This window comes from Xyrauchen texanus, chromosome 8 (genome assembly GCF_025860055.1).
Source record: "Xyrauchen texanus isolate HMW12.3.18 chromosome 8, RBS_HiC_50CHRs, whole genome shotgun sequence".
Lineage (NCBI taxonomy): Eukaryota > Metazoa > Chordata > Actinopteri > Cypriniformes > Catostomidae > Xyrauchen > Xyrauchen texanus.
The window spans coordinates 27,739,837-27,763,557 of NC_068283.1; the positions used below are offsets into that span (position 1 = coordinate 27,739,837).

At 38.9% G+C, this 23,721-nt stretch overlaps 2 protein-coding genes and 1 pseudogene across 2 annotated transcripts; 1 reads left to right on the top strand and 2 right to left on the bottom strand.

The window, feature by feature from the left end:
- Nucleotides 1-612: 612 nt before the first annotated feature.
- On the bottom strand, nucleotides 613-1,350 carry LOC127648130 (paraneoplastic antigen Ma2 homolog). Its single transcript, XM_052132728.1, has one exon. The coding sequence runs from the start codon at nucleotides 1,348-1,350 to the stop codon at nucleotides 613-615; it is 738 nt and encodes a 245-aa protein (XP_051988688.1).
- A 6,173-nt stretch (nucleotides 1,351-7,523) lies between these two features.
- On the top strand, nucleotides 7,524-15,656 carry LOC127647353 (branched-chain-amino-acid aminotransferase, cytosolic-like; annotated as a pseudogene).
- Nucleotides 15,657-17,522: 1,866 nt separating this feature from the next.
- Nucleotides 17,523-18,930, bottom strand: LOC127648131 (putative nuclease HARBI1). The gene is made up of 3 exons (XM_052132729.1): nucleotides 18,224-18,930; nucleotides 17,902-18,113; nucleotides 17,523-17,587 (listed from the first exon to the last, which is right to left on the bottom strand). The coding sequence occupies exons 1-3, from the start codon at nucleotides 18,928-18,930 to the stop codon at nucleotides 17,523-17,525; spliced, it is 984 nt and encodes a 327-aa protein (XP_051988689.1).
- Between the last annotated feature and the right edge of the window lie 4,791 nt (nucleotides 18,931-23,721).

The window sequence follows — 23,721 nt, forward strand, 5'->3', positions numbered from 1 at the left end:
CATTTGCTTTCTTGTGACATTAGCATTCCTCGTAAGAGCCGACATTTCAGTGTCCTGACAATCTTTGTTAGTGACTTGCTGCTGCAGACTCTTCACTTGTTTCTTTAAAACAGCTATTTTTCCTTCCTGCTGCATGTGACTGGTACTTGCACTAGCACTTAGTATGGGCTTGTGTGTTACTACTGACTGTGGTTGCACTTGACTCGTCATAGCGGCAAATTGGGACTTTAGCTCTTTAATCTCAGCTTTAAGAGCTTGAATGTCCTTGTGTTTAGTATCATCCTCAATACTTGTACTGATTTTATGTACTCTGGTGGACAACCTGGCACGAGAAACTTCGTATTCCTCTTCAGCACGTATTTCGCTTAACAGCTCAAGAAAAGTAGGGGGTACTGTCTTTCTTTCCCTAATTCTCAGACGAAGCAGCATCATATCTGAGTTTACTGCACCTCTCAGTAATTGCTCGATGCAAACTTTATCTCGGAAGTCAGCCGGTATGCCTCCCCTCTGAATCACTTTGGTCAATGCACGCTCTAGCCGTCTTAGAAAATCTGATAATTGTTCCTTAGACTGCTGCTGCATCAGCCAGAATGCAAAATAGAGATCATCACCCTACTCAGCGGATCCAAAAGCTTGCTCGATGGCCTCCAAGTATTCTTCTGAACTAACAGCTGCATCAGTATCGCGCACTACTTTAACTATTTCTAAAGCAGGCCCTCTTAGACTCTCAATAAGCCTCCTTTTCTTTTCTTTGTCAGAACAGTCACTTTCTTCTACCATCAAATGTGCTTGTTCGATCCAATTTTCATACGGTTCTTCACCTGAAGGAATAGGTATTGTACTGGAAAACATTCTCAGACGTCTATAACCTCCACTTTCATTGGAAATTTTTCCTGTCTTTTCAAGCAGATCTCCAACAGCACGTATAATGTCATCAGGGGTGGGGATTCCAGCATCAGAGGGAGTAAACATGGCCTGAATATCCTCAAAGGTTTTCCCCTCACTGTGAAGGAGGGTTTTTAATTTCTTAGAAAAATCATCTGAACTATCATCAACTCCACTTGAGGTGACTATTTGCCAGGATTCAGTTCCTGAGGTGAGTGAAATTTCAGGAGGAACTTCTTTTGGATCAACTTTCTCTTTACTTTCACACAGCACTAGAAAACACTGTAGCTTTTCTTTGAAAATTCTGTCTCTTACTCTTACTCGACCAAGGCATTTTATTGTCTGCATTGTTTCTTCAATTTGTGCTATATCCCTTTCTTCAGGGATGACAACCATCACAGCATAGTCTTCGTTCAATGCCTCCCCCTTACACCAGCCCCGAAGCTCTTCTCTTAGTGTTTGCATAGTGACTATTACTGCACTATAGTTACTGAAAAGAAAAGGAACTTCATCTTTCCGCAAACTTAAAATATATTAGGGAATTAACATGGGAAACATCCCAGCGGTGCCTCCATTTTATGTAGCGCTCCTCTCCCGAATTTAGATGGAAAAGGCCCTGAGTTCTTATTCTCTCTATTTCTCTGTGTATTTAATTTTCCCTATGTATTTATCCCAAATAAAACCTACTTTAAACTCTTAACTAGATTAACAATTTTTGTCTCTTCTCAGTTAAATATGTACCTTACTATTTTTACTATAGTTAAAATTACCTTTTCCCTCAATAAGGAAACAAAACACAATACAATACAATGTGATATATAAAATATAACGAGTCTGTTTTAATTAATTTAAATAAATGAAATCAATAAAATAAACAATACCCTTTTTACAATTATAAAATAACCCTTAAATTATCAAATGTAACACATTAAGTGTTTACAGTGTTCACAACACCTATTCACATTTCACTTTAGACTCGTTGTAACATAACACTCAGTTCTTACCTTCAAATATCACATCACAGGTGAAACATCCTGTAAATGTGACTCATAAACATAAATTATAACAAAATGTTTTCCCCTTCAAAATGTCAATAATCATGTGATATGATCAAACTGAACCCCAAAGTCTTTTAAATAAAATAAAATAAACGTTGCAGGCCTGTTACTTTGATGGTGCACGTGTTTTGAACAAGATGGATACCTCACTGTTAGCAATCAGAGTTTTTCTCCACATCCGAGAGGAAATCGCGAACGATCGGTCCATGGAACACAGCTACCACGATCATTCCACCGTGGCCAGAGGAACCACTGAGATATTCCAGGATCTCAGGGCCCTATCTGGGTCTTCCTACACCTCTTTGGCGAGAATCAGTCAACCCCCTTCACTTCGTTGTTCACGAAGCACATTTATGGTCTAACTCAATACGTGATCTCTACGACGGAGAAATCAAAACACAGCCTCTCGATATGCCTGTTACCGCGTATGAGAGAAATTGCTATCTCTCGCTGCTTAAACAATACACACACTAATCAATTAAAAGCGTCCTTTGCAGTAGCTTAAAGATTAGCGTTCGCTCTCGTCTAAACTTTTACTCACAGCTCCTCTCTACCGTCCGCCATCTCTCTTCTCTCCTCTCCTCTCTCCACCAATCACAGACATTATAACAGTTACATACACTTAAACCATCAGTTCACATCAAAGTTTTCGTTTCTCTTTTTTTTCTTCTTCATTGCAACATCAAATAACATGTAGATTCATTTTACCCATATTAAACATAAAATAAAATATATAAAATAAATAAACAAATAAACAATCCATTAAGATACCTTAATGTTTAAATCCAGGTTACATTATAACATTTGAACAGATCTACACTAATATTTTAGCAGGGCTACAATTCTGAAGTTAAATTTCTTCTCTATGCAGATGATCTGGTGCTGCTGTCAGCTACTGCACAAGGGCTACAGCAGCACCTGGACCTGCTGGAGAACTACTGTCAGAACTGGGCCCTGACAGTCAATCTGAAAAAACTAAAATTATGATTTTCCAGAAAAAAATCCATATTACAGGACACCAGATACACATTCACTCTGGAAAACACTGCAATAGAACACACCCGACACTACGACTACCTCGGCCTAAAAACCAGTGCTTCAGGCAGTGAATGCACTAAAAGAGAAAGCAAGAAGAGCATTATATGCTATTAGGGGCAAATTTACCCAAGTTGACATTCCTGTAACAATCTGGTGTAAGATCTTTGATAGTATTATAATGCCTATTGCTCTGTACAGATGTGAGGTTTGGGGTTGACTGTCTGGCAGATTACTCGAGATAGGACAAACACCCCAGAGAATCCCTGCATGCAGAATTCTGTAGAAACATTCTAAGAGTTCAGAGAAGAACACCTACTAATGCATGCCGGGCTGAACTAGGCAGATACCCCCTAATTATACATATTAAAAAACAATCCCTCAAATTTTGGACACACCTAAATTCAGTTACCCTAACACACTGCAACATGAAGCCCTTAAAACCCAAGAGCTGAAGCCTAAAACCAGTCCCCTTTGTCAGCTGGCTCTGAAACTCACAAACCCACTAACAACTAACAAACACCAGTTTCAGACCAGCACTGCTGAACAAAACCAGATCAGAATAAACCAAATCATAAAAGAAAGCAAAAATTCATATTTGGACCATTGGGAAAATGAAAGTAAAAACCAAAGCAAACTGGAATGTTATTGGGCCCTAAACAGAACATATAATCTGGCAGAATATATGCACACTGTAAGAGATCCAAAACAGAGATGGATCCTCACCAAATACAGACTCAGTGATCACAGTCTGAACATAGAAAAAGGCAGACACAGACAATCATGGCTTCCAAAGGAAGAACGAGTCTGTGCTCACTGTGACACGGGTGAGGTCGAGACAGAGACACACTTTCTCCTTCACTGTGAGAAATTTACAGAGGTGAGAGAGAAATACCTCCACAAACTCTCAAACCTCATGCCACAGTTTTCCAGTTTGGCAGAAACCGATCAGATGCTGGTGTTACTGGGGGAGGACCATCATGCATCAGTTGCAGCTAAATTCATTTTTGAGCTGCACACTCTCAGAAACCAATTACTGCCTTAATGTACTGCATTCACAGTACTTTTATTCTTATGTTTATAATGTTGTGTTAAATGCTTATTTTATTTTATACTGTATAGTGTATATTGTTATTATAGTTTTTATTTTATTTGATTCATTACCTGGCACCTTATTTTAATTATATCTTTATTGCTATTTGTTACCATTTTATTATTATTATTTGTCTTGTCATTATCTGTTCTGTGTATTAATGCTTTGGCAATATTGTATGTAAACACAATCATGCCAATAAAGTACTTTTAAATTGAAAATTGAAAATAGTATGTCACAAATTAAAGCATTTTATATTATTTCAAACAATCCATTGGTGGAAATATCTTACTGGCATGTGTCGGAAATTATCTAAACGAGTATACATTAAAAGAAAATTGCATGATCTTTACCAATTCAAACACCCAAGAATATTGCTACTATCGCCCCAGGGCCCGGTTTTTCAAAAGTAATCCACTAGGATTTTGGATAACGGATTGGATCAAATCTTGAAAATGGGTTTTTCAAAAGAAAAAAATGGATTACATAATCGGATTAGATCACGTAATCCAATCTTGGTTTTGATCCGGATCAAACCTTTAGTTTGGGTTTTTCAGAACTTTTTTGTATGATTTGGATCACTTTGATCCAAAAAATCTGGATTAAACTGATCCCATCAGAAGGGTGGATTCAGCGTGGATTTCATGCCCAAAATGTAATGAAAACTATAAAATGTATCAAATAATACTATATTTGGCTCATGCAGTATCTTACAAGATATCCTATTTATTCATAAGGTTTTAATTTTATTTGTTCATCCGTCAGGCTACAGTGATTAGGTAGGCTTTAACGTATTCAGCCTTTCAGTATAGGCCTACAGCAAAATAGAAAGAGTTTGGCTTCATAAAATAATCCCCCAAACAGCTGTCAAAATTGACCAAAAACAAAAAATTTTATTCTGTCACTAATTGATATATATATTCATCACAATCGAAAATATTTTTGTTTTTAGAATATTTATTAGTGATGCATGCAATGATTACAGAATAACCAAAAAAATGCAAAGAATGGCAATCACTGATTTTTGAAATCCAAAACAAATCCAAATCAGAAATAGTGTCTAACTATTGCATCCCTTGTTGCACGTCCTGTTTGCTCGTTCTGGCAGAATGCAGGAGGTTGGTTAGGGTCTCCAAGGGGCTCAGGTGCATCATTGTCAGCACAGAGAGGGACATTGCGCTTAGTAGCGATGTTGTGCAGGACAATACAGGCAAGGGTTATGTTGCATGCTTTCTGTGGTTCCGCTCTCAGGTAGTTAAGGCATGCAAAGCCTCTTAAGAACTCCATTTAAACGCTCAATTGCACATCTTGCTCTGCAGTGAGCAGTGTTGAAGCGTGCCTGCGCCGGTGTATTTGCTGTTAGAAAAGGAGTCATCAGCCATGGTAGGAGTGGGTAGGCACTGTCTCCTAATATTATGCCATCCGGTCTCTATATAGAGCTCTCCCTCAGGATGCGTGCATCATGGACAGACCCAGGCCACTTGACAACGCAGTTGGTGATGATGAGGTCAGCATCACACACAAGTTGGACATTGATGCTGTGCCTCCCCTTTCTGTTTATAAACTCCCATTCATTCTCACGAAGTTGCTTGTATATGCACATGTGTGCAGTCGATTGCTCCAATAGTATTGGGCATATTCCCCAAAAGAAAAAAGCTGCGCTTGGCCTGGGCAATCTGGTTGTCCTTTGGAAAAGAAACAAATTCATTGACCAGGCTGGCCAGTGCGATTGACACATCTCTCACCACATCACACACAGCTGATTTCACCACTCCCATAGAGTCACCAACAACTTGATAGAAAGTCCCACATGCATAAAATCGGAGAGCAATGAGGATCTGGTCTTCCACAGACAGACCGTGACTCCTTTGGGTTCTGTGTTGAAGTTTTGGCCTGAGAAGGTTCACAAGGTACTCTATATCAGCCTTCCCAAAGCAAAACCGGACATACTGCTCCTCAGTGGTGTATTGCTCCAGTGGCTTGGTACGTTCAACATACACCCTTTGACGGTATCCTCTCCTGGCAAAGTGGTGGTGGCGGTGGACAACACCTGCCATTTCACTGTCTCTCTGTGAATCCTCTGAGAAAGGCTGATTTATATGGCTGTGTAGTTGGTCTTTTCAAACACACCTATTACAACTGATCAGTTTTGGCTTGTGTTCAATTGAGGCAATTGGACCCAAGGCCTATAATTGATGAACAATGTTCACTATAGTAAAGCAACAGAACCATGGACTCAAGAAGCTGTAACTTCACTGCTGCTGAAACCAATGCACTACTAGAGGGTGTTCGGTGCCATTATGGAACAATAGTGGGAAGTTTTAATTCTGCTAAGGATACCAACAAAAAGAAAAATGATGTTTGGATTTTAATCACAGAAAATGTGAATGCCATAGGGTCTGGCCAGAGGAGGACCACAGACCAAATCAAATTGCGGTGGAAGAATCTTAAGGCCAGGGCAACAAAGGACCATGCTGAAGCCAAAAACCCACAAACAGGCAACAAGCCATTTAAGAGGGGAGATTACACAGATGTGGTCCTCGACATCATTGGAGGTGAGAAGTCGCAAGCTCTCCATGGTATTCAAGGTGTTGTAGGGGATGGCGAGCCTTGGATTGAGGAGGAGGAGAATCTGCCAGTTCCTCCTGAGGCTGATCCAGAGAGCTTATTTATATTGAATCTCAGCTCTGTTCCTGTGGAAGAAGCTGGATCCTCATTGGTTGAGCCAGTGGTAGTTGCCACAGGATCTCAGAGGAAAGGCTTGAAGCGCCCTTCATCAAACAAAGATGATGATTACAAGGCACTTCTGCAAAAAGAGACTGAAAGGGCAGAAGCACAGCATCGTCTGGCAGAGGAACAACTGACTCTGACCAAACTGCAGCGAACCAAGGCCAGACTTGAGATCCGCCTCCTAAAGGCTACGCTCAGACAAGCTGGTCTCTCCACATCAGATGAGGAAGTCTGAAATTATTGTGGAGTATTTGACATTAAGTCTTTTTTAATTCAATACATCTATATTTGAAACTTGTTATAAATATCCTCAATGTACAGTGTTTGTGTTGTAGGTCTCAGATGAGCGGACTGCTGGAAGAGGATGACCCCACACTGGCTATTCTACTTGTTGCTCTTTATATATCTATAGTTCTACATTGTGATTTCCTATCCTGTTTGAGCACTGGTTATCCAGATTTGGTGATCCTGAAAAGTTCCTATCCGGATCAGATTGATCCAATCCGATGTTGCTTTGAAAAACTGGCTCAAAAGTAAACCGGATTACGTGATCACGGATCGCAAAAAAAAGGATTACTAAATCCGGATCAATTTTATCCGGATTAAACCTTTTGAAAAACCGGGCCCTGGTGTCCAATCCGGAAGGCAGAGATCAGATCAGACCAGACCTCTGGGGCAATTTCTTCCACTCGGACTAGTTTAACACTCATCTCTCTGCAGCAATGTCAGCGCTCAGGACGGTGAGTTCAAAGTGCATTACACTTATACTGTATCTCGCACTACATCTCCAAATCCTTCTATTAATAATTTATAGATCTGTCTAAACACACTCGTCCTCTCTAGATATATTTAACAGAGGGTCAATCTTGGCGTTTAAACTGCTGATGATCGAAGTTACACAGAGCTTCCTTATTTCCTGGACATTCTTCACGTTATTGAGACACTTGAGGATCTCTGGATTAAACATCAGAGATACATTTTTTGATTCTTACTCTGAATTGGTCATTGTTATGAAAAAGTGGCATGTAAACATTATGAATACGAACGCCTGTGCGGTCAGTGAGAGAAGTCTTTGCGCTTTCCACATAGTTCCACATGTACGGAAGAGGATTAGGGCCAAGCAATAATTAAAAAAAATAAAGCCATCTCGAGATTAAAGTCATTATAATGCAAGATTAAACTCGTTAAATTTTGAGAAAAAAGTCGAAATACAATCTTGAGAATAAACTCGTTAAGTTTAATCTCGCATTATAATGACTTTATTCTCGATATTTAATGAGTTTATTCTCAAGATTGTATTTAGACTTTTTTCTCGAAATGTATCGAGTTTAATCTCGCATTATAATGACTTTAATCTCGAGATGGTTTTATTTTTTTATTATTGCTTGGCCCTAATCCTCTTCCGTACACATGCATTCATACGTAGACGCGTTTTATTTACCAAAATATGCATGGAGTTTGGCAAGCAAGATCACCCTCCAAATCAGCGAGCTATTATGTTTCACAGGTTCATGTATTATGTGTTGTTATTTATTAATTATGCAAACAAATATGAAATAAAACGTCAACGATAAATGAACGCAACAGAACGCGGGATTATCGAGACTCGATTCTAAAAGTCGACGTTCTAACCTGACATGGCGTTTAAAGTACGTTGCGCAACGGTCAAATACGTTCCTCTAGTCATTGTTTACGCAGAAAAAATGTATGTACTGAATGTGTCAAGTCTATCAGCAGGTAAATGCCTCTATTTCATATAATAGGTTGTTTTTTTCTTTTAAGGCACTGAATGGACGCTTTTTCAGCCTCTCCCTCTGTCATTTGGGTCGTTACGGTTCGCAAGTTCTTCCTTCAAGGTATTCAACAAACTAATAGAGGTAGTTCTATGCCATTCCTGTTTCCCATGCCACCACAACTCAGCCTTGGCCACAGATCAGTCTTGTGACTGTGTGCGGGTGGCACCGCTTATGTAACGGTTTTCACTTTTGCCTCAAAGTGGAACTATCATGGTTTATGGAGTGCTGTTTATCAAGTCTTTTCCAGACCTATAAAGTTTTACAACTTATCCTGAGTTGGATTTCCTTGTGAAGTTCATTGTGAGATCTGACTTCTCTTTCTTTCTTTCTTTCTTTGTACCTTTGCTCTCTTGCTCTCCTTCTTTCTTCCAACAACCCCGCCTCCCTTTTACTCATTGCAATTTAATTGAATTTTCATGAAGAGCTTGACTGGCATGATGAATCCAGAGTCATTTTTCAAATTCTTGTGCAATCAATGATAATTAATTAAAAACCTTTACACCTCTCCACACACCCGCTGTACTCCCCGTCCCTCTCTCTTGCCATTTTCCTTCTCTCTCTCTCTCTCTCTCTCTCTCTCTCTCTCTCTCTCTCTCTCTCTCTCTCTCTCTCTCTCCTTTTTTTTTTTTTTTTTTTTGTGTGTGTTAGGCTGCAGATCTCACTGTAGAGAGGAACCCTGTACTGAAGCCAAAGCCAGATCCTTCTACCCTTGTGTTTGGCAAGCAGTTTTCAGACCACATGCTGACCATCTATTGGTCGGCTGCAGGAGGATGGCAGGCCCCTGAAATTAAGCCTTTCCAGAATCTGACCCTTCACCCTGCTTCCTCAGCCCTGCATTACTCCATAGAGGTGAGGAAGTGTGCTATCCACATAGATGTAACTTCTTTTATTGTCTCATTTAGCCAAAAGCAGCTGGAATTTATTCACTAAAATTCATTTCACTAAAATAAATAATAATTGACGATTACATTCCTTAGAGGAATAGTTCAGCCAAAAATGAAAATCCTCTCATCATTTACTCACCCTCATGCCATCCCAGATGTGTATGACTTTCTTCTGATGAAGACAAACAATGATTAGAGGAATCCCTCAGGTCTTCTGGTCCATACAATAAAAGTGAATGGTGATCAGACCTTTGTAACTCCAAAAATCACATAAAGGAAACAAAATTAATCCATGCGATTACAGTGGTTAAATCCAAATCTCAGAAGTTATATGATAGGTGTGGGTGAGAAACAGAACAATATTTAAGTCCTTTTTAAACTCTAAATCTCCATTTTAACTTTCACTTTTGGATGTAAAAGTGAAAGTGGATATTTATAGTAAAAAAGGACTTCAATTTTGATCTGTTTCTCACCCACACCTATCATATCACTCCTGAAAATATGAATTTAACCACTGAGTCATATGGATTACTTTTATGCTGCCTTAATGGGATTTTTGGTGCTACAAAGGTCTGTTCACCACACACCGCACTGTATAAACATACTGGGCTGAAATATTCTTCTCAGAATCTTTGTTTGTGTTTTGGTGAAGAAAGTAAGTCATACAAATCTGAGATTGGGGAGGGTAAATGATGAGAGACTATTCATTTTTGGGTGAACTATCTCTTTAAGAGTTATTTGACCTTGGCTTAATATTAGTTAATTTATATCAAGTTTAAACTGTAGTGCTTAGTGATAATGTTTTAACATAAATATCCAACTGGTGTTCTTGGTAGTTTACACACCTTTTCTTTTCCTTTTTTTTCTTCTTTTTTTTCTGATCCTTTTTTTACTTTTTTTGTTTCAGCTCTTCGAGGGTATGAAGGCATTCCGAGGAGTAGATAACCACATCCGTCTCTTCAGGCCCATGTTGAATATGGAGCGCATGTACCGCAGTTCTGAAAGGAGCTGTCTGCCTGTTAGTCTTTATTTTACCCCGTTGAGTGCTTAAAGACTTGATGCTCTGTGAGATTATCACTTTTCCACAAAGCCAATCTGTGGGCTGTTTCTTCTCCCATCTCCTTCAGCGTTTTCTCTTCCTCTCTCCATCTTAGTTGTTTGATAAGGGCGAGTTGCTAGAATGTATTAGGAAGCTGGTTGAGATCGACCAAGAATGGGTTCCTTACTCCACCGATGCCAGTCTATATATCAGACCAACCTTTATAGGAATTGAGGTAATTTCATGCCTCTGAAAACTGTCCTCAGCCAAGAGCAGAAAATCAGCTGTTGTAGGGTTTTTCCATCCTAAATGTTGGTGCACATGCTTTGGTAACACTCTTGTATTTCAGCCTTCTCTAGGTGTGTCTCGAGCAGGCAATGCTTTGCTGTTTGTCATTGTTGGACCTGTTGGACCTTATTATGCCACTGGAGGATTTAGTGCAGTGTCCTTGCTTGCAGATCCTCGGTAAGTCAGGGCCTGCAGGGGAGGTGTTGGTGAATACAAGATGGGAGGGTGAGTTTTTACAAAAACATCCCTTCAAAAGCTTTAAGGGGTCTTAAGGCCTCTGTACACTTCCTAATAAATCAAAGAATTGTGAAGTGATGAATGGGTGTGAAGTCATTTAGAACTAAATCTGGCCAAAAAGGCGTTTTTGAGTTTGTTTCTGTTGTTCGTACTGGTAGAGTATGAACAACAAGGCATGTTTTGTGTTGGAGATTCCAGGGAACCGACTCAAAAGAGATGTTCATTTGGGATTTGGCTTCACTGATAAGTCATGTTTTTTGTGGTAGATTCCAGCGAACTGACTCCAAAGAGCCATTCATTTGGGATTTGGCTTCACTGGTTGTACATGTTTTGAGTTGTAGATTCCAGGGAACCGAATCAAAAGAGCCATTCATTTGGGATTTGGTTTTACTGGTCTGTTTCATGCTGTAGATTCAAAGGAACCGACTCAAAAGAGTCATTCATTTGGGATTTGGCTTCCCTGGTCGGGCATGATTTGTGTTGTAGTTTCAAGGGAACCGATTCAAAAGAGTCGTTCATTTGGGATTCGGTTTTACTGTTCTTGCATGTTTCGCGCTGTAGATTCAAAAGAACCGACTCCCAAGAGTTATCCATTTGAGAATCAGACAACACTGGTTGCTGTGTATGTTTCACACTAATGATTCAGGAGTGGTGTTGTGGCGCCACTGTATAGCTGTGAAGGAAACACCGGCATAGTATTTTAGTGTGGTGTACCACGGAAGGAACACCACTCTAAAATACTATTTCATTGTTTCGTGCATTGCTATTCAGTGGTGCTACAACACCACTTCTGAAATTACAGTGTGTATTGGCTGAAAAATACACGCTCAAAAACTGTTAAAGGAACCAAAAGTCAGTAAATCATTCGGTTCCGGTAAACAAATTGAACCGGTTCTCTGTTTTAACCCTAATATGTCAATATAACACAAAATAGCACAATCCAGGATAGAGGTTAAAGTTGTTTTATGTTTGTGTGTTTTAAGGGTGAGATCATGAATGGCAAAAGAGCAATTACAACTTCACTGGAGCTTTGTAATTTGTGCCACATATTAATTTCCCTTTTGAATGAGTCAAGACAAACATCAGTGTCTATTATTAGCACCACTGCCAATTTATAGTTCTTAGGATTAGCTTACATTACAGATTATGCCAGAAAAACTCAGTTGCTTGTATAAGGACCATAGTAGGCTTGTATATAGCCTACTGTGCATGAGCAACTTGGATTTGTTTTAAATCCTATGCAGTCTGACCCCTCACACTAATGTGCCACTGGCTTCTGTTTATGTGATGACTCTAATGATAATGCCTAGATGGCTGGTGTATTTATATTATGAAATCACAATAGTTTTTTTACTGTTTGTTTTGTCATTGTGTCTTTGCTGCCTTCTTGGCCAGGTCACTCTTGTAAAAGAGGATTTTCTCAATTAGTTATTTTTCCAGGTTAAATAAAGATTACTGGACTGTTATAAACCTGTGTGAACATGAAATCATTGATTTGTGGCTGGAATGTACCTCTGTAATGTTGTCTTTATTTTCCCAGTAACTATGGGCAGACAATTGCTGTTCAGAGTGAGGCGGCCAAGAAGGGCTGTCAACAGGTCCTATGGCTGTACGGAGAGTATGAGGAGATCACTGAGGTCGGAACCATGAATCTCTTCATCTACTGGACCACAGAGAAAGGAGGTGAGGAGTGTGTGAGAGGAAGAGTTGCTGGTAGAAACTGTAAATCATAGATCATAGCAATCCTAGCTGTTGAATTGAGGGATGTGTGTTTTAGCACCTAAAATTTAGTGCTCTTGTAGACAGATGTAATGGACAAGTAGTGGCACTTGTTTGAGGGGATACTGTACTAGGGCTTGGCATAGCATACAGTCATACTACTCATACTATTTTGTGTCTTAGTTATTATCTCAGAAATAAATGTTATTTAGCATTTTTAAACATTTTTGTCTTAACTGTTATCTGTCCAATGTAATAATGAGTTAAATATTATTATTTTTTTAAACTGCAGTGGATTATTGCTCTAGGTATGAGTAGTTTTGAATAATGTAATTACAAATACTTCCTATCTCTCCGCCACCTTCATGTACATTTTTCCTTAGCACTGTGTTGATGCTTGTTTCCCTCTTCTGATGATACATTTCAATTAATCTCAGTGTGATTGTTGACATTTAAAGATAATTTAAAGGTATTTTTATAAATTGTGTTTTCCAGGCATGGAAAAGTCATTGAAGAAAATAAAATCTATTTCTATAGTGAATTGTTTTATTCTTCTATTTTTTTTTCTCTTCTCTAAAATATTTCATGAGCTGCATAATGACCTTGTTTAGAGTAAAACTTGCTCTCAAGCGATGGTGATGTCTGTTTTGTAAGTGAATCATTCTTTTGTGTCTGTTCTTTTCAATCAATTTGTTCACAAGTCAGTTTTCAAATCAGTCAGAATAAAAAGGATTTAAAAGAAATCTGTATACAGTAATCCAAAATGCCTGGAAAAGTAATGGAAATTAATTGGTCAAAAAGATTTTGAACCTTCTATGAATGATTATGCTTGACTTATGGCACAAAATGTCTCAATATGAATGTGCTGCTTTGAATACCTGTGTCTTTGTGTCTCTGTAGATAAAGAGCTTGTCACCCCTCCACTAGATGGCATCATTCTGCCAGGAGTCACCAGGCAATCTCTGCTGGACCTGGCTAGAGAATGGGTGAGATAAAGGGAACTGTGTGTGTGTGTGACTGTCTCCAAGCAACAATGTAATACATGGTTTGATGATGTGTGTTTGTAATTGAGGATTTAATTTTGCCATGTATTTCAGCAGCCCTTTTCAGTTAAATATTTTGCTGTCAACATCAGAGTTTCATTCAAGTACTACATACATTCTTTACTTTAAGGGATAGTTCACCCAAAAATGAAAATTTCATTTAATCACCCTCATGCTATCCCAGATGTCTATGATTGACTTTCTTCTGCTAAACACAAATATTGTTTTTTAAAGAATATTTCCGATCAGTAGGTCCTCACAATGCAAGTGAATGGTGACCAAAATGTTTAATCTCCAAAATACACATATTACATACAAGGCAGTGTAAAAGTAATCCATAAGACTTCAGTGGTTTAATCTATATCTTCAGAAGCGATATAATAACAATACATTTTTTAGTCTTTTTACTATTTAGTTTTTTTTACTATAAATTCTCCTTCCTGCCCAGTAGATGGCGATGTGCACAAAGAATGTGAATTGCCAAAAACAAAGGATGAAAGTGAAAGTTTCTTGAATATTGAGCTGTTTCTTACCCACAATTATCATATTGCTTCTGAAAACATATATTAAACCACTGGAGTCTCATGGATAACTTATGCTTCCTTTATGTGCTTTTTGGAGCTACAAAATGTTGGCACCCATTCACTTCCATTGTATGGACCTACAGAGCAGAGATATTTTTGAACAAAAAATTGTGTTTGTGTTCTGCTGAAGAAAGTCGTACATGTCTGTCATGAGGGTGATGAAATGTATAGATATATATAGGTATTACCATCTGTTGCCATAACTGTACCATGGTACTGCCATAGCTTTTTTGTAAGGGTTGTGTCTTTTTCAGGGGGACTTCAAAGTTACCGAGCGCAAAGTAGTAATGAAGGAGCTGATAAATGCTTTAAATGAGGGACGTATTCTGGAAGTCTTTGGTTCTGGCACTGCATGTGTGGTGTGTCCAGTTGGCAGTCTGCTCTACAGAGGACAGGTACAGTAGAGGAAATGCACACTTAATTTGTATAATGCAAATGTCCATTTCAAACTTTTTTTCCAGCTTTGAGTTTGTAATGAATATTTACACGTTTACAGAAAACCTTGTTTTTTTTCCTTCTTTTACAAATTTTTAGACCTACCAAATTCCTACAATGCAGAATGGTCCATACCTTGCAAAAAAAATTCCATAAGGAACTCACTGACATGCAGGTATAGGAACTCTATAGTCTCAATACATTTGGAAATGCTCTAGAAACTTGTGTGTTCTTACAGTGTGTCCCTACTTTACCTAAACATCTCCACTGTTTCTGCAAGCACAGTATGGACGCAAGCAGAGGGACTGGGCTCCGCTGGTTGTCTAGCTTATAGCAGTCTGGAAGCTTGTCAGGTCTCAAGGGCTGAGGATGGACAGAGGCCCAGAATTACTTTAGCGGCTCTAGAGACCACTAGAAGAGTCAGGATGTGAGAATCTTAAAGTGCACTAGGCTGTACATTATCTATACAATATTTGAAGTGTGTGTGTGTGTGTGTAATATGTATTTGCTGAACATTGAGAATGTATCAGTTTTAACTTATTTCTTGTGTTGTTTTATGGTGACATGGTTAGAATTCCCTTCTCCTGATTTTTACTTGTGAACATCCCTAATTTATTTTTTCCCTTATTTTAATCTGTATGATCCACATCTCTCCTCATCTGTCGAAGTGCCTGATGGAAATGGCTGTTACTTTCTATTCAATTTCACTACCGTTAGCAGTTGTCTTTACTGTACTGAGGGGGCTGCTGTATTCACAATTAATTTGTTTTGTTCTGAGTGTTTTTGGAGTAGATGTCATTATTTTTGTCTGTTGCTGTATTTTTACAAATAAAGGCTTTTAGCATTAATTACATAATGGCTAATCTACATTTGTTTTGTTGGGTCTAGGGAGTGGGCAATATGACCAAAAAATATTTTAAAAAAAATTATGAGTAATTCACAATACTGATTTGTATCTCATTGTAGTTGCATTTAATAATAAATAAATACATACAAAATCAACATAATATATATTAATTAACCATACTGTAATGCCTATTTTTGAATAATCCAGTTAGCAAATAAAGTACTTTATAAATGAAAATTACTTCCAATTATATAATGTTCTAATTATTTTGCACTTGACATAGTTAAAGTAAAAATGTTTGGTCAATTTGATCAGTTTCGTCAATTTTATCAATGTGGTTCATCAACCTTACCATAATGCTAAATTTCACATTATTCCACATTTCAGTCTGATGTTATTGACTAGTAGTATTATTATAAACTTTCCTCAAAAGACCTGGGCCCGTATCCCTAAAGATTCTGAGAATCCTCTCAGAGAGCTCCTAACTTAACCTAAAAATTCCTTGCCAGGAGTTTTAGCTTAGAAGTGATTCCAGAACATTTTCAGTGAACTCTGAGCAAGGAATGGATGGAAAATCCTATCTTAGTGAGGAGGTGTGGTTGACCCCGTTGCTAGGTATGAGTCATCATTTCAAAAGCCGTGATTGGTTGATCCTACAAGTTTGATGAAAATGAACTTTTGGTGATAATGAGCAAAGGATGTACCCTCAAATCAATAAACATAATACACTCTAATCTTATGCAGACTGTAATTGTAAATAATATTTCACATTCAAGAAAATATCTGGAAAATGAATAGTAAGCTGTAGGGGTTATAGCCTAACATTAGAATCTAAAATATGTGAAAACTTAAGCTCATTACACCCTGTTCAAATAATGATTTGTGTCTTATTTGCTCATATTAATATCCTAGCTGGCATATTTTGTACTTTCACTCCCATATGGACCCCATTGAAAACAAGATGGCCTATCTCAAGGGGCTGTCCTTAATTAAGTAGAAATTGCAACGTTACAACTCAGTGTGGTCTTAACGAGGGTAACACGGCTCAGCTTTTATCAATGTCTGTGATTGCTGGCTGGTCTATTTATGAAGGCTTGTTAACAAATATCCTACAAACACAGAAAATGGAGAAAAAAAGGAATCGCAAGCCGAACTGGACTGAGGAGCAAGGTTTGTTGCTGGCCCAGTTGGTGAACGAACATAAAGGTATGTTACGAGGAAAATTTGTTCCAACTGTCACTAGCCAAGGCAAGAGGCGCGCCTGGGACACAATATCCCAAACAATCAATGCCTCTTTTCCACTGGTGGTGCGGACAGGCGACGATTGTGAGAAAAGGTGGTATGTGCTGCAGTCCAAGGCAAAAGATGAGATTGCAGCACACAAGCGGGAATCCTCACTCACAGATGAGCAAAATACTATAGCCTACCACATAATCTGGCAACTTGCTCCTGCTGGCAAAGTTAATTTACATGCCTAAGTACTGTGTTCATTGACTGTTTCTTTCTAGGGGGTGGACCACCTGCAAAGCAGCTGTCCCAAGTGGCCGACACTGTCTTTCAAGTCCTGGGACACTCTGAGGTCAGTGTCACCGGGCTGCCAACAGGCACTGACACGTCAATGATGCAGGCCCTTGAAATGCAGCAAAGGTGGGACACCGGGTTATTCATATCAACAGTGTTTATTCATTGCAGAAGCCATTTCATGTGTTATCCATGCTCATTGTATTAAATTAATTTAATCAAAACAATAATTAAACTAGGCCTATGTATTTCTGTAGCATGGAGCCATCACAAGAACTGGGCCCATCAAGTTTGCCGACAAGATTGCCGCCTGAACCATCTGCAGCTGCTACTCAGGATAGCCCGGCGGATCAAACACCATTCCCATCCGCAGCACCTGCTCCGTCAGCATCCCTGCAGGAGAGAAGATTGCAACTCACAATTGATCTGTTTGAACAACAAAAAAAAAGTCCTTTCCCTTCAGGAGGAGTACTACCGCCTTAAAATTGAACACCTAAAAAATAAACCATTTAGAGATTGTGTTCTGTGTCTTGCATTTAACAATTGCAGGTGATGTGCAGTAAAACTGTGGTAGTTCTTAATACCATCACAAGTTCTCAAATGACATGGGGCTACAGCTTGCCTGAAATGTAAATTTGAGAAGTTTGCCCTGTAAGGCAGTCCACTCTGGGCTAGGTTCCCCTGTGGAATGTGACTATCTTCTTCACCACCATCCTCAGCGTTGTCTTCATCCTCATCGCCATCCTCCAGAGGTTCTGCAATCTGTCTAATCTTGCAAATATTGTGTAATATTGCACAGGCTATGATGACTTTGCTGACTTTTTCAGGCCTCAGCCGCACCTCTCCGTGGAGAACATGAAAGCGCCTCTTAAGCTGGCCTATGTCACGCTCCACCACCGCTCTTGTTGTCTTGTGGGCCCTACAATAGAATACAGGCCTTTAATTATTTGATGAAAATATTGCACTACTTGGATGCTCTAACATATTGCTTGCATTTCATTTCCATGATTTTTGTATTGTTTGGCTTACCTGTTATAGTTTAGTTGGGGCCCTTGGCGTGGCTGGAGGTAAGGTGTAAGGAGCCATGGTTTGCATGGGTAGCCACTGTCCCCTAACAAGTGGCAATTAGCTGGCACATAGCGTCTCTCAAAAAGCTGTCTGATGCCACTCTCGGAGAGCATTCTCGCATCATGTGTGGAGCCTGGCCATCTAGCCACAATGTCCAAAATCTTACAGGCCGTATTGAACACTATTTGCACATTGATGCTGTGGAAATTCTTCCTGTTAACAAAGACAGCCTCGTCCTCTGATGGCGCAATTATTCTCACATGTGTTCCATCAATTACACCCACAACGCCAGGGAATCCTGCAATGTCCATAAATGCCCTTTTATGTGTGTGTAAAGTGCGGGCATCCAGGAATGAAACAAATTGTGTCACAATATTAGGTTGTGACAAAGCTGTCAGTGTTTGGGTGATGACTCTGCTGACGGAGGATTGGGACAGACCCAAGTCATCACTGCTGCATTGTTGCATTTTCCCTGTTGCCAAATACCTCAGGGTTGTGATTACTTTCTTCTCCGGTGTAAAAGCGTTGTGGCGTCGAGTTGAAGTAATTGCATCTCTAAGGAGATCCACCACAAACATGATTCCTGCTCGATCCAATCTGTAGCGTCTCAATAATTCCCTGTCATCCAGTGTTTGCAGGACATCTCTCCTGCCTCCTCTGTTGGCCATTTTGTGCAGCTGCTTAGGGGAACTCCTAAGCCACTAAAAGTCCTCTTCCCTGCTCTTAGCAGATCTCGCCTTAGGAGCCCTTTTAAGCGCTAGGAATCTTGAGGAATAGCTTTTATATTAACTGGGATTTTCGTGTCACTTTTAGGGGAAATTCTAAGAAAACGTCATGACTCTGAGAATTTTCTTAGAATTTGGCCGCTAGGAGCCACTTTTTGCACAAAAATTCTTTAGGGATACGGGCCCTGGGCCCGTATTCACAAAGATTTTTATCTTACAACTAGGAGTTCTCCTAAGAGTTTTTGCTTAAAAGCTATTCACAAAACTGCTAAGAGCAAGATTTAATGTAAGAGTAAGTCGGAGTTGACAGATAGATCGATCGATCCCTGAAATGAGGGAATTAATGCTGTGTCATAGCTAACACTATGGGGTTATCCCTGCAGGCGTAGCTAATCTCTGAAACACTTTAAAATCTCGGCAATTTTAATTGGCAGATAGCACCTTATATAACAGCGCTATCTCCTCCGAATATTCGACTGAAAGGTGCAAGTGATACTCGACCCTTGTAGCAAAGATTCTGTAGCACTGCCAGTTTATGCAGCATGTTCCCTCATTTCAGGGGACCATAATTACAGTCAAAACCTTATCTTCCCTTTCTACTCGATCATGAATGCTGCATAGCTGACACTATGGGGAATGTTACTGATTTGCATATGTAACCAATGGGGTAGTAAAAAGCACCAATGGAGTCTCCTCTTCGCATTGCAATAAGAAGGGATAAGCAGAATGATGAACGGATGGATATATACATGGCGATGTTTGGGTAGCACAGTCATTGTAGGATGAATTAAATCACTACCATGTGTGAAAATATATATATATATATATTTAAGCAATATCACATGAGCAAAAGTGTGATATGGCCCTACATCAGCACTGCTGTGATTCGACCGCAGGTAATTACAGCAGTGCTGATGTAGGGCCATATAGCACGATTGCGAGTGTGATATTGCTTATATACAACAGTTCAATGAACAAGTACATTTATAAAAATTAGGAAAAACCGAGTACAGTCATAAAAATGCATTTGTGCATGGAACTACTTTATTACGTATCCATTCAGAATCTGCCATTGCTGGTTTAAAGCAAATTATGTGTCCAAGCCTCCATTAGTATTTCAAAATGTTCACTTCAGAAATAGTATCACGGCTTGTAATTCAACGGATAAACAAGGATAGACGTGTGTGTGTGCGCGCGTGTGTGCGAGAGAGAGAGATAGAGAGATTGAGCGTGTGCGAACACCTGTTGCCACACAGAGATGCTTACAGCTTTCTGAAGGTCAGCTTTCTCAGTGGAATATAGACGTCCAAGCGAGGTATTCCTCTATTTTGGGGTAGCCGGTGCGCAAATGTCATTCACTATAGAAACAGCTTTGTCCTCAGCCATTTTAAACAGTATGTATCCAATGTGAATAACGGATTCACTTTAAGTCGCCAACTGGCTCATATTACACACAAAATGATCTTTAACCACCACCTGCTGGCTAATATATGTATTTCTATATTTCAAAAATAAAGACAGTAACTCCTAACACATGTGCACTATGCTTACACTTTAGTTTAGAACAGCACAAACACAAGCGGAGTGATAAATACACTGAAGCGTCCGAGTACTGATGCTGACACAACATCAGTGCTCATGGAACGTCTCTTGTCCAATCAGATTCAAGGACCGGAACTAACTGTGGTGTGTGTGTGTGTGTGTATATATATATATATATATATATATATATATATACACTACCGTTCAAAAGTTTAGGGTCACTTACTCATTATTTATTTATTTTTTTAGTTGCTCCAAAATTTCAGCTACTTTTAGGCTTCAGATTTTTTGTGACTATGGGCCCAGACATCTTCTCAAGCACTGCAACAATGGAAATAATACATAAGGAAAAGTATCCATACACAATTAACACTTCATAAGACTCTTAATGATTTAAGTCATATTTTCTATAACAGTAGATTAACCTGTAACTATGTTGTTTCGATAAAAATAAAAAATAAATCCATTCTTAATAATTGGTATTAGAAGTATTGCATAATTAGTGAACAGCAGCATTTGTGGTTTTTCTTCATGTAATGTTTTTGATTAGGATCTGATGTAAATGTGATACAACTTTGTGTACTGCTACAGTGGTGTTGCCCTGTGATTGCTTTTAGAACCAGTTGAGACTGTTCTTTGCAGAGGAAATAATCCATAAGTAAAAATATCCATCAAAAATGAACACTTTATAAGGCTCTTAATGTTTTATGAAGTAATCTATGTAGAGAATATTTTAATATCTGAAGGCAAACATGGCAGGTTTGTTTCCTAATATCAAACCTGATATCATTTGAACAGAATTTTATATATTTATTTATAAAAAAAAAAAAAAAAAAAAACGCTGCCTGAATCAATTGTTGGAACATGGCACATTGTTTAGCTGTTTTCTTCATCAGTGGTGGTTAGAATGTTAGGCTGTCTAGCCGTTTGAAATGTTTGACTTCATAGTGCTTTAATGTTTGAAAACTCAGTACAATTCAAATGGGTCACTTCAGTTTTGTGGTTTGTGCTGCAATATGGAGAGAACCTGAATCGACTAGCGCAAGTGAACAAGCTCTCCACTCTCCTGTCTCTGGATCAGAAATGGGAAGTCTGCTGCAGGACTCGAAAACGAGTGTGACAATCACTTGAAACAGCTAAGAGTATTTGAGAGATGAATAAGGGAATTTTCCAAATGCCATTTTTGCGCCCATGAAATGCACTTCTAAGAGTCGCTCCAAACAAAATTAAGGAAGTTTATTTTTTCACAAGAATTTTAGTGAATGGAAAACTCAAAATGCAATGCCATGCTTTCTTTAGAGAATCCACACCAAGAGCTTTGTCCTTTGTAGTGAGTAGGGCATAGGGATGATAACTTTTGATTGGAATTCACCCTAGGCTTTCCAGGCCCGCCTGAAAAACCCTGTCCATGTTTCTTCAATTCTAGTCTCACGCGAAGCCCTTCCGCCTTCTTCCATTTTTCTGACAAAATGTGTACTGTGTATGTATAGAATGAGGTGCACATTTCCTGCCACGGAACCACGATTGAGACGATAATCAAAAATGTGTACCGTTGTCAAAATTCTACAGGTTCTACATGCCTACCTGTACATCGCCCACCCCTATACTTTTAAAAGAAAAAAAAAATCTTGTTGTTTTTACAAAACAAAAAATAACAAAAAACTGGCTGCCAGAATAATTATGTAAAAAAATACAGTAAACATATATTTTATGGTGCAGTACTGTTGTTTATACCATTCAATTATATTATTATTTTATTAACCTTCTGAAACTGTAAAAATCTGTTTTTCACTTGATAATGTATTGTTTTTCACCATAGTAATTACAGAAGTGTACATGATGACAGGAAGTAAATCAATAGAGGCTCTTCTAAGAGTAATGATGAAGAAACATGTAGAGACAGTGCTCACTGTCACTCACACAAACACTAAACACCATCAGGGTAACACATGTGAAATATAAAATAATGCAATAAATATTAAATAACTACATCAAATATAACACAGAACACCCCAAAAGTTCATAACTGATATTAAAAATAAGAAGAAACAACTATTCCCATAGAATGTAATGAAATGTAATGGGTCACGCAGGAAATTCTGGGAACGCCCAATTACAATCTTTTTAAATATATTAGAAAATGTTAACATATATTTTACATTTAATGTTTTTTACTGTAGCATTTTTACAGTCTTTTACCATCAAACTTACGGGCATTTTTCTCCCCAATTTGGAATGCCCAATTCCCAATGCGCTTTAAGTCCTCATGGCGGCGAAATGACTTGCCTCAATCCGGCTGGCGGAGGATGAATCTCAGTTGCCTCCACGTCTGAGACCGTCAGTCCACACATCTTATCATATGGCTTGTTGAGCACATTATCGCGGACATAGCACACGTGGAGGCACATGCACTTTGTTAGTATTTGGATTTTTTGCCCATTTCTCCAGACAGAACTTGTGTAACTGAGTCAGGTTTGTAGGCCTCCTTGCTCGCACATGTTTTTTCAGTTCTACTCAGAGATTTTCTATCAGATTGATGTCAGGGCTTTGTGATGGCCACTCCAATACCTTGACTTTGTTGTCCTTAAGCCATTTTGCTACAACTTTGGAGGTATTCATTGTCCATTTGGAAGACCCATTTATGAACAAGCTTTAACATCCTGTCTGATGTCTTGAGATTTTGCTTCAATATATCCACATAATTTCCCCTCCTAATGATACCATCTATTTTGTGAAGTGCACCAGTCCCTTTAGCAGCAAAGCACCCTCACAACTTGATGCTGTCCCCCCCATGCTTCAAGGTTGGGATGGTGATCTTCAGCTTGCAAGCCTCACCCTTTTTCCTCCAAACATGATGATGGTCATTATGGTCAAACAGTTCAAGTTTTGTTTCATTAGACCAGAGGAAATTACTCTAAAAAGTAAGATCTTTGTTCACATGTGCACTTGCAATGCAATAGTGCAGTGGCTTCTTCCTTGCTGAGCAGCCTTTCAGGTTATTTTGACATTTGACTAATTTTACTGTGGATAGAGATACTTGTCTACCTGTTTCCTCCAGCATCTTCACAAGGTACTTTGCTGTTGTTCTTGGATTGATTTATACTTTTTGCACCAAACTACGTTTAGTTCTTGGAGACAAAATGTGTCTCCTTCCTGAGAGGTATGATGGCTGCGTGGTCCCAAGGTGTTTAT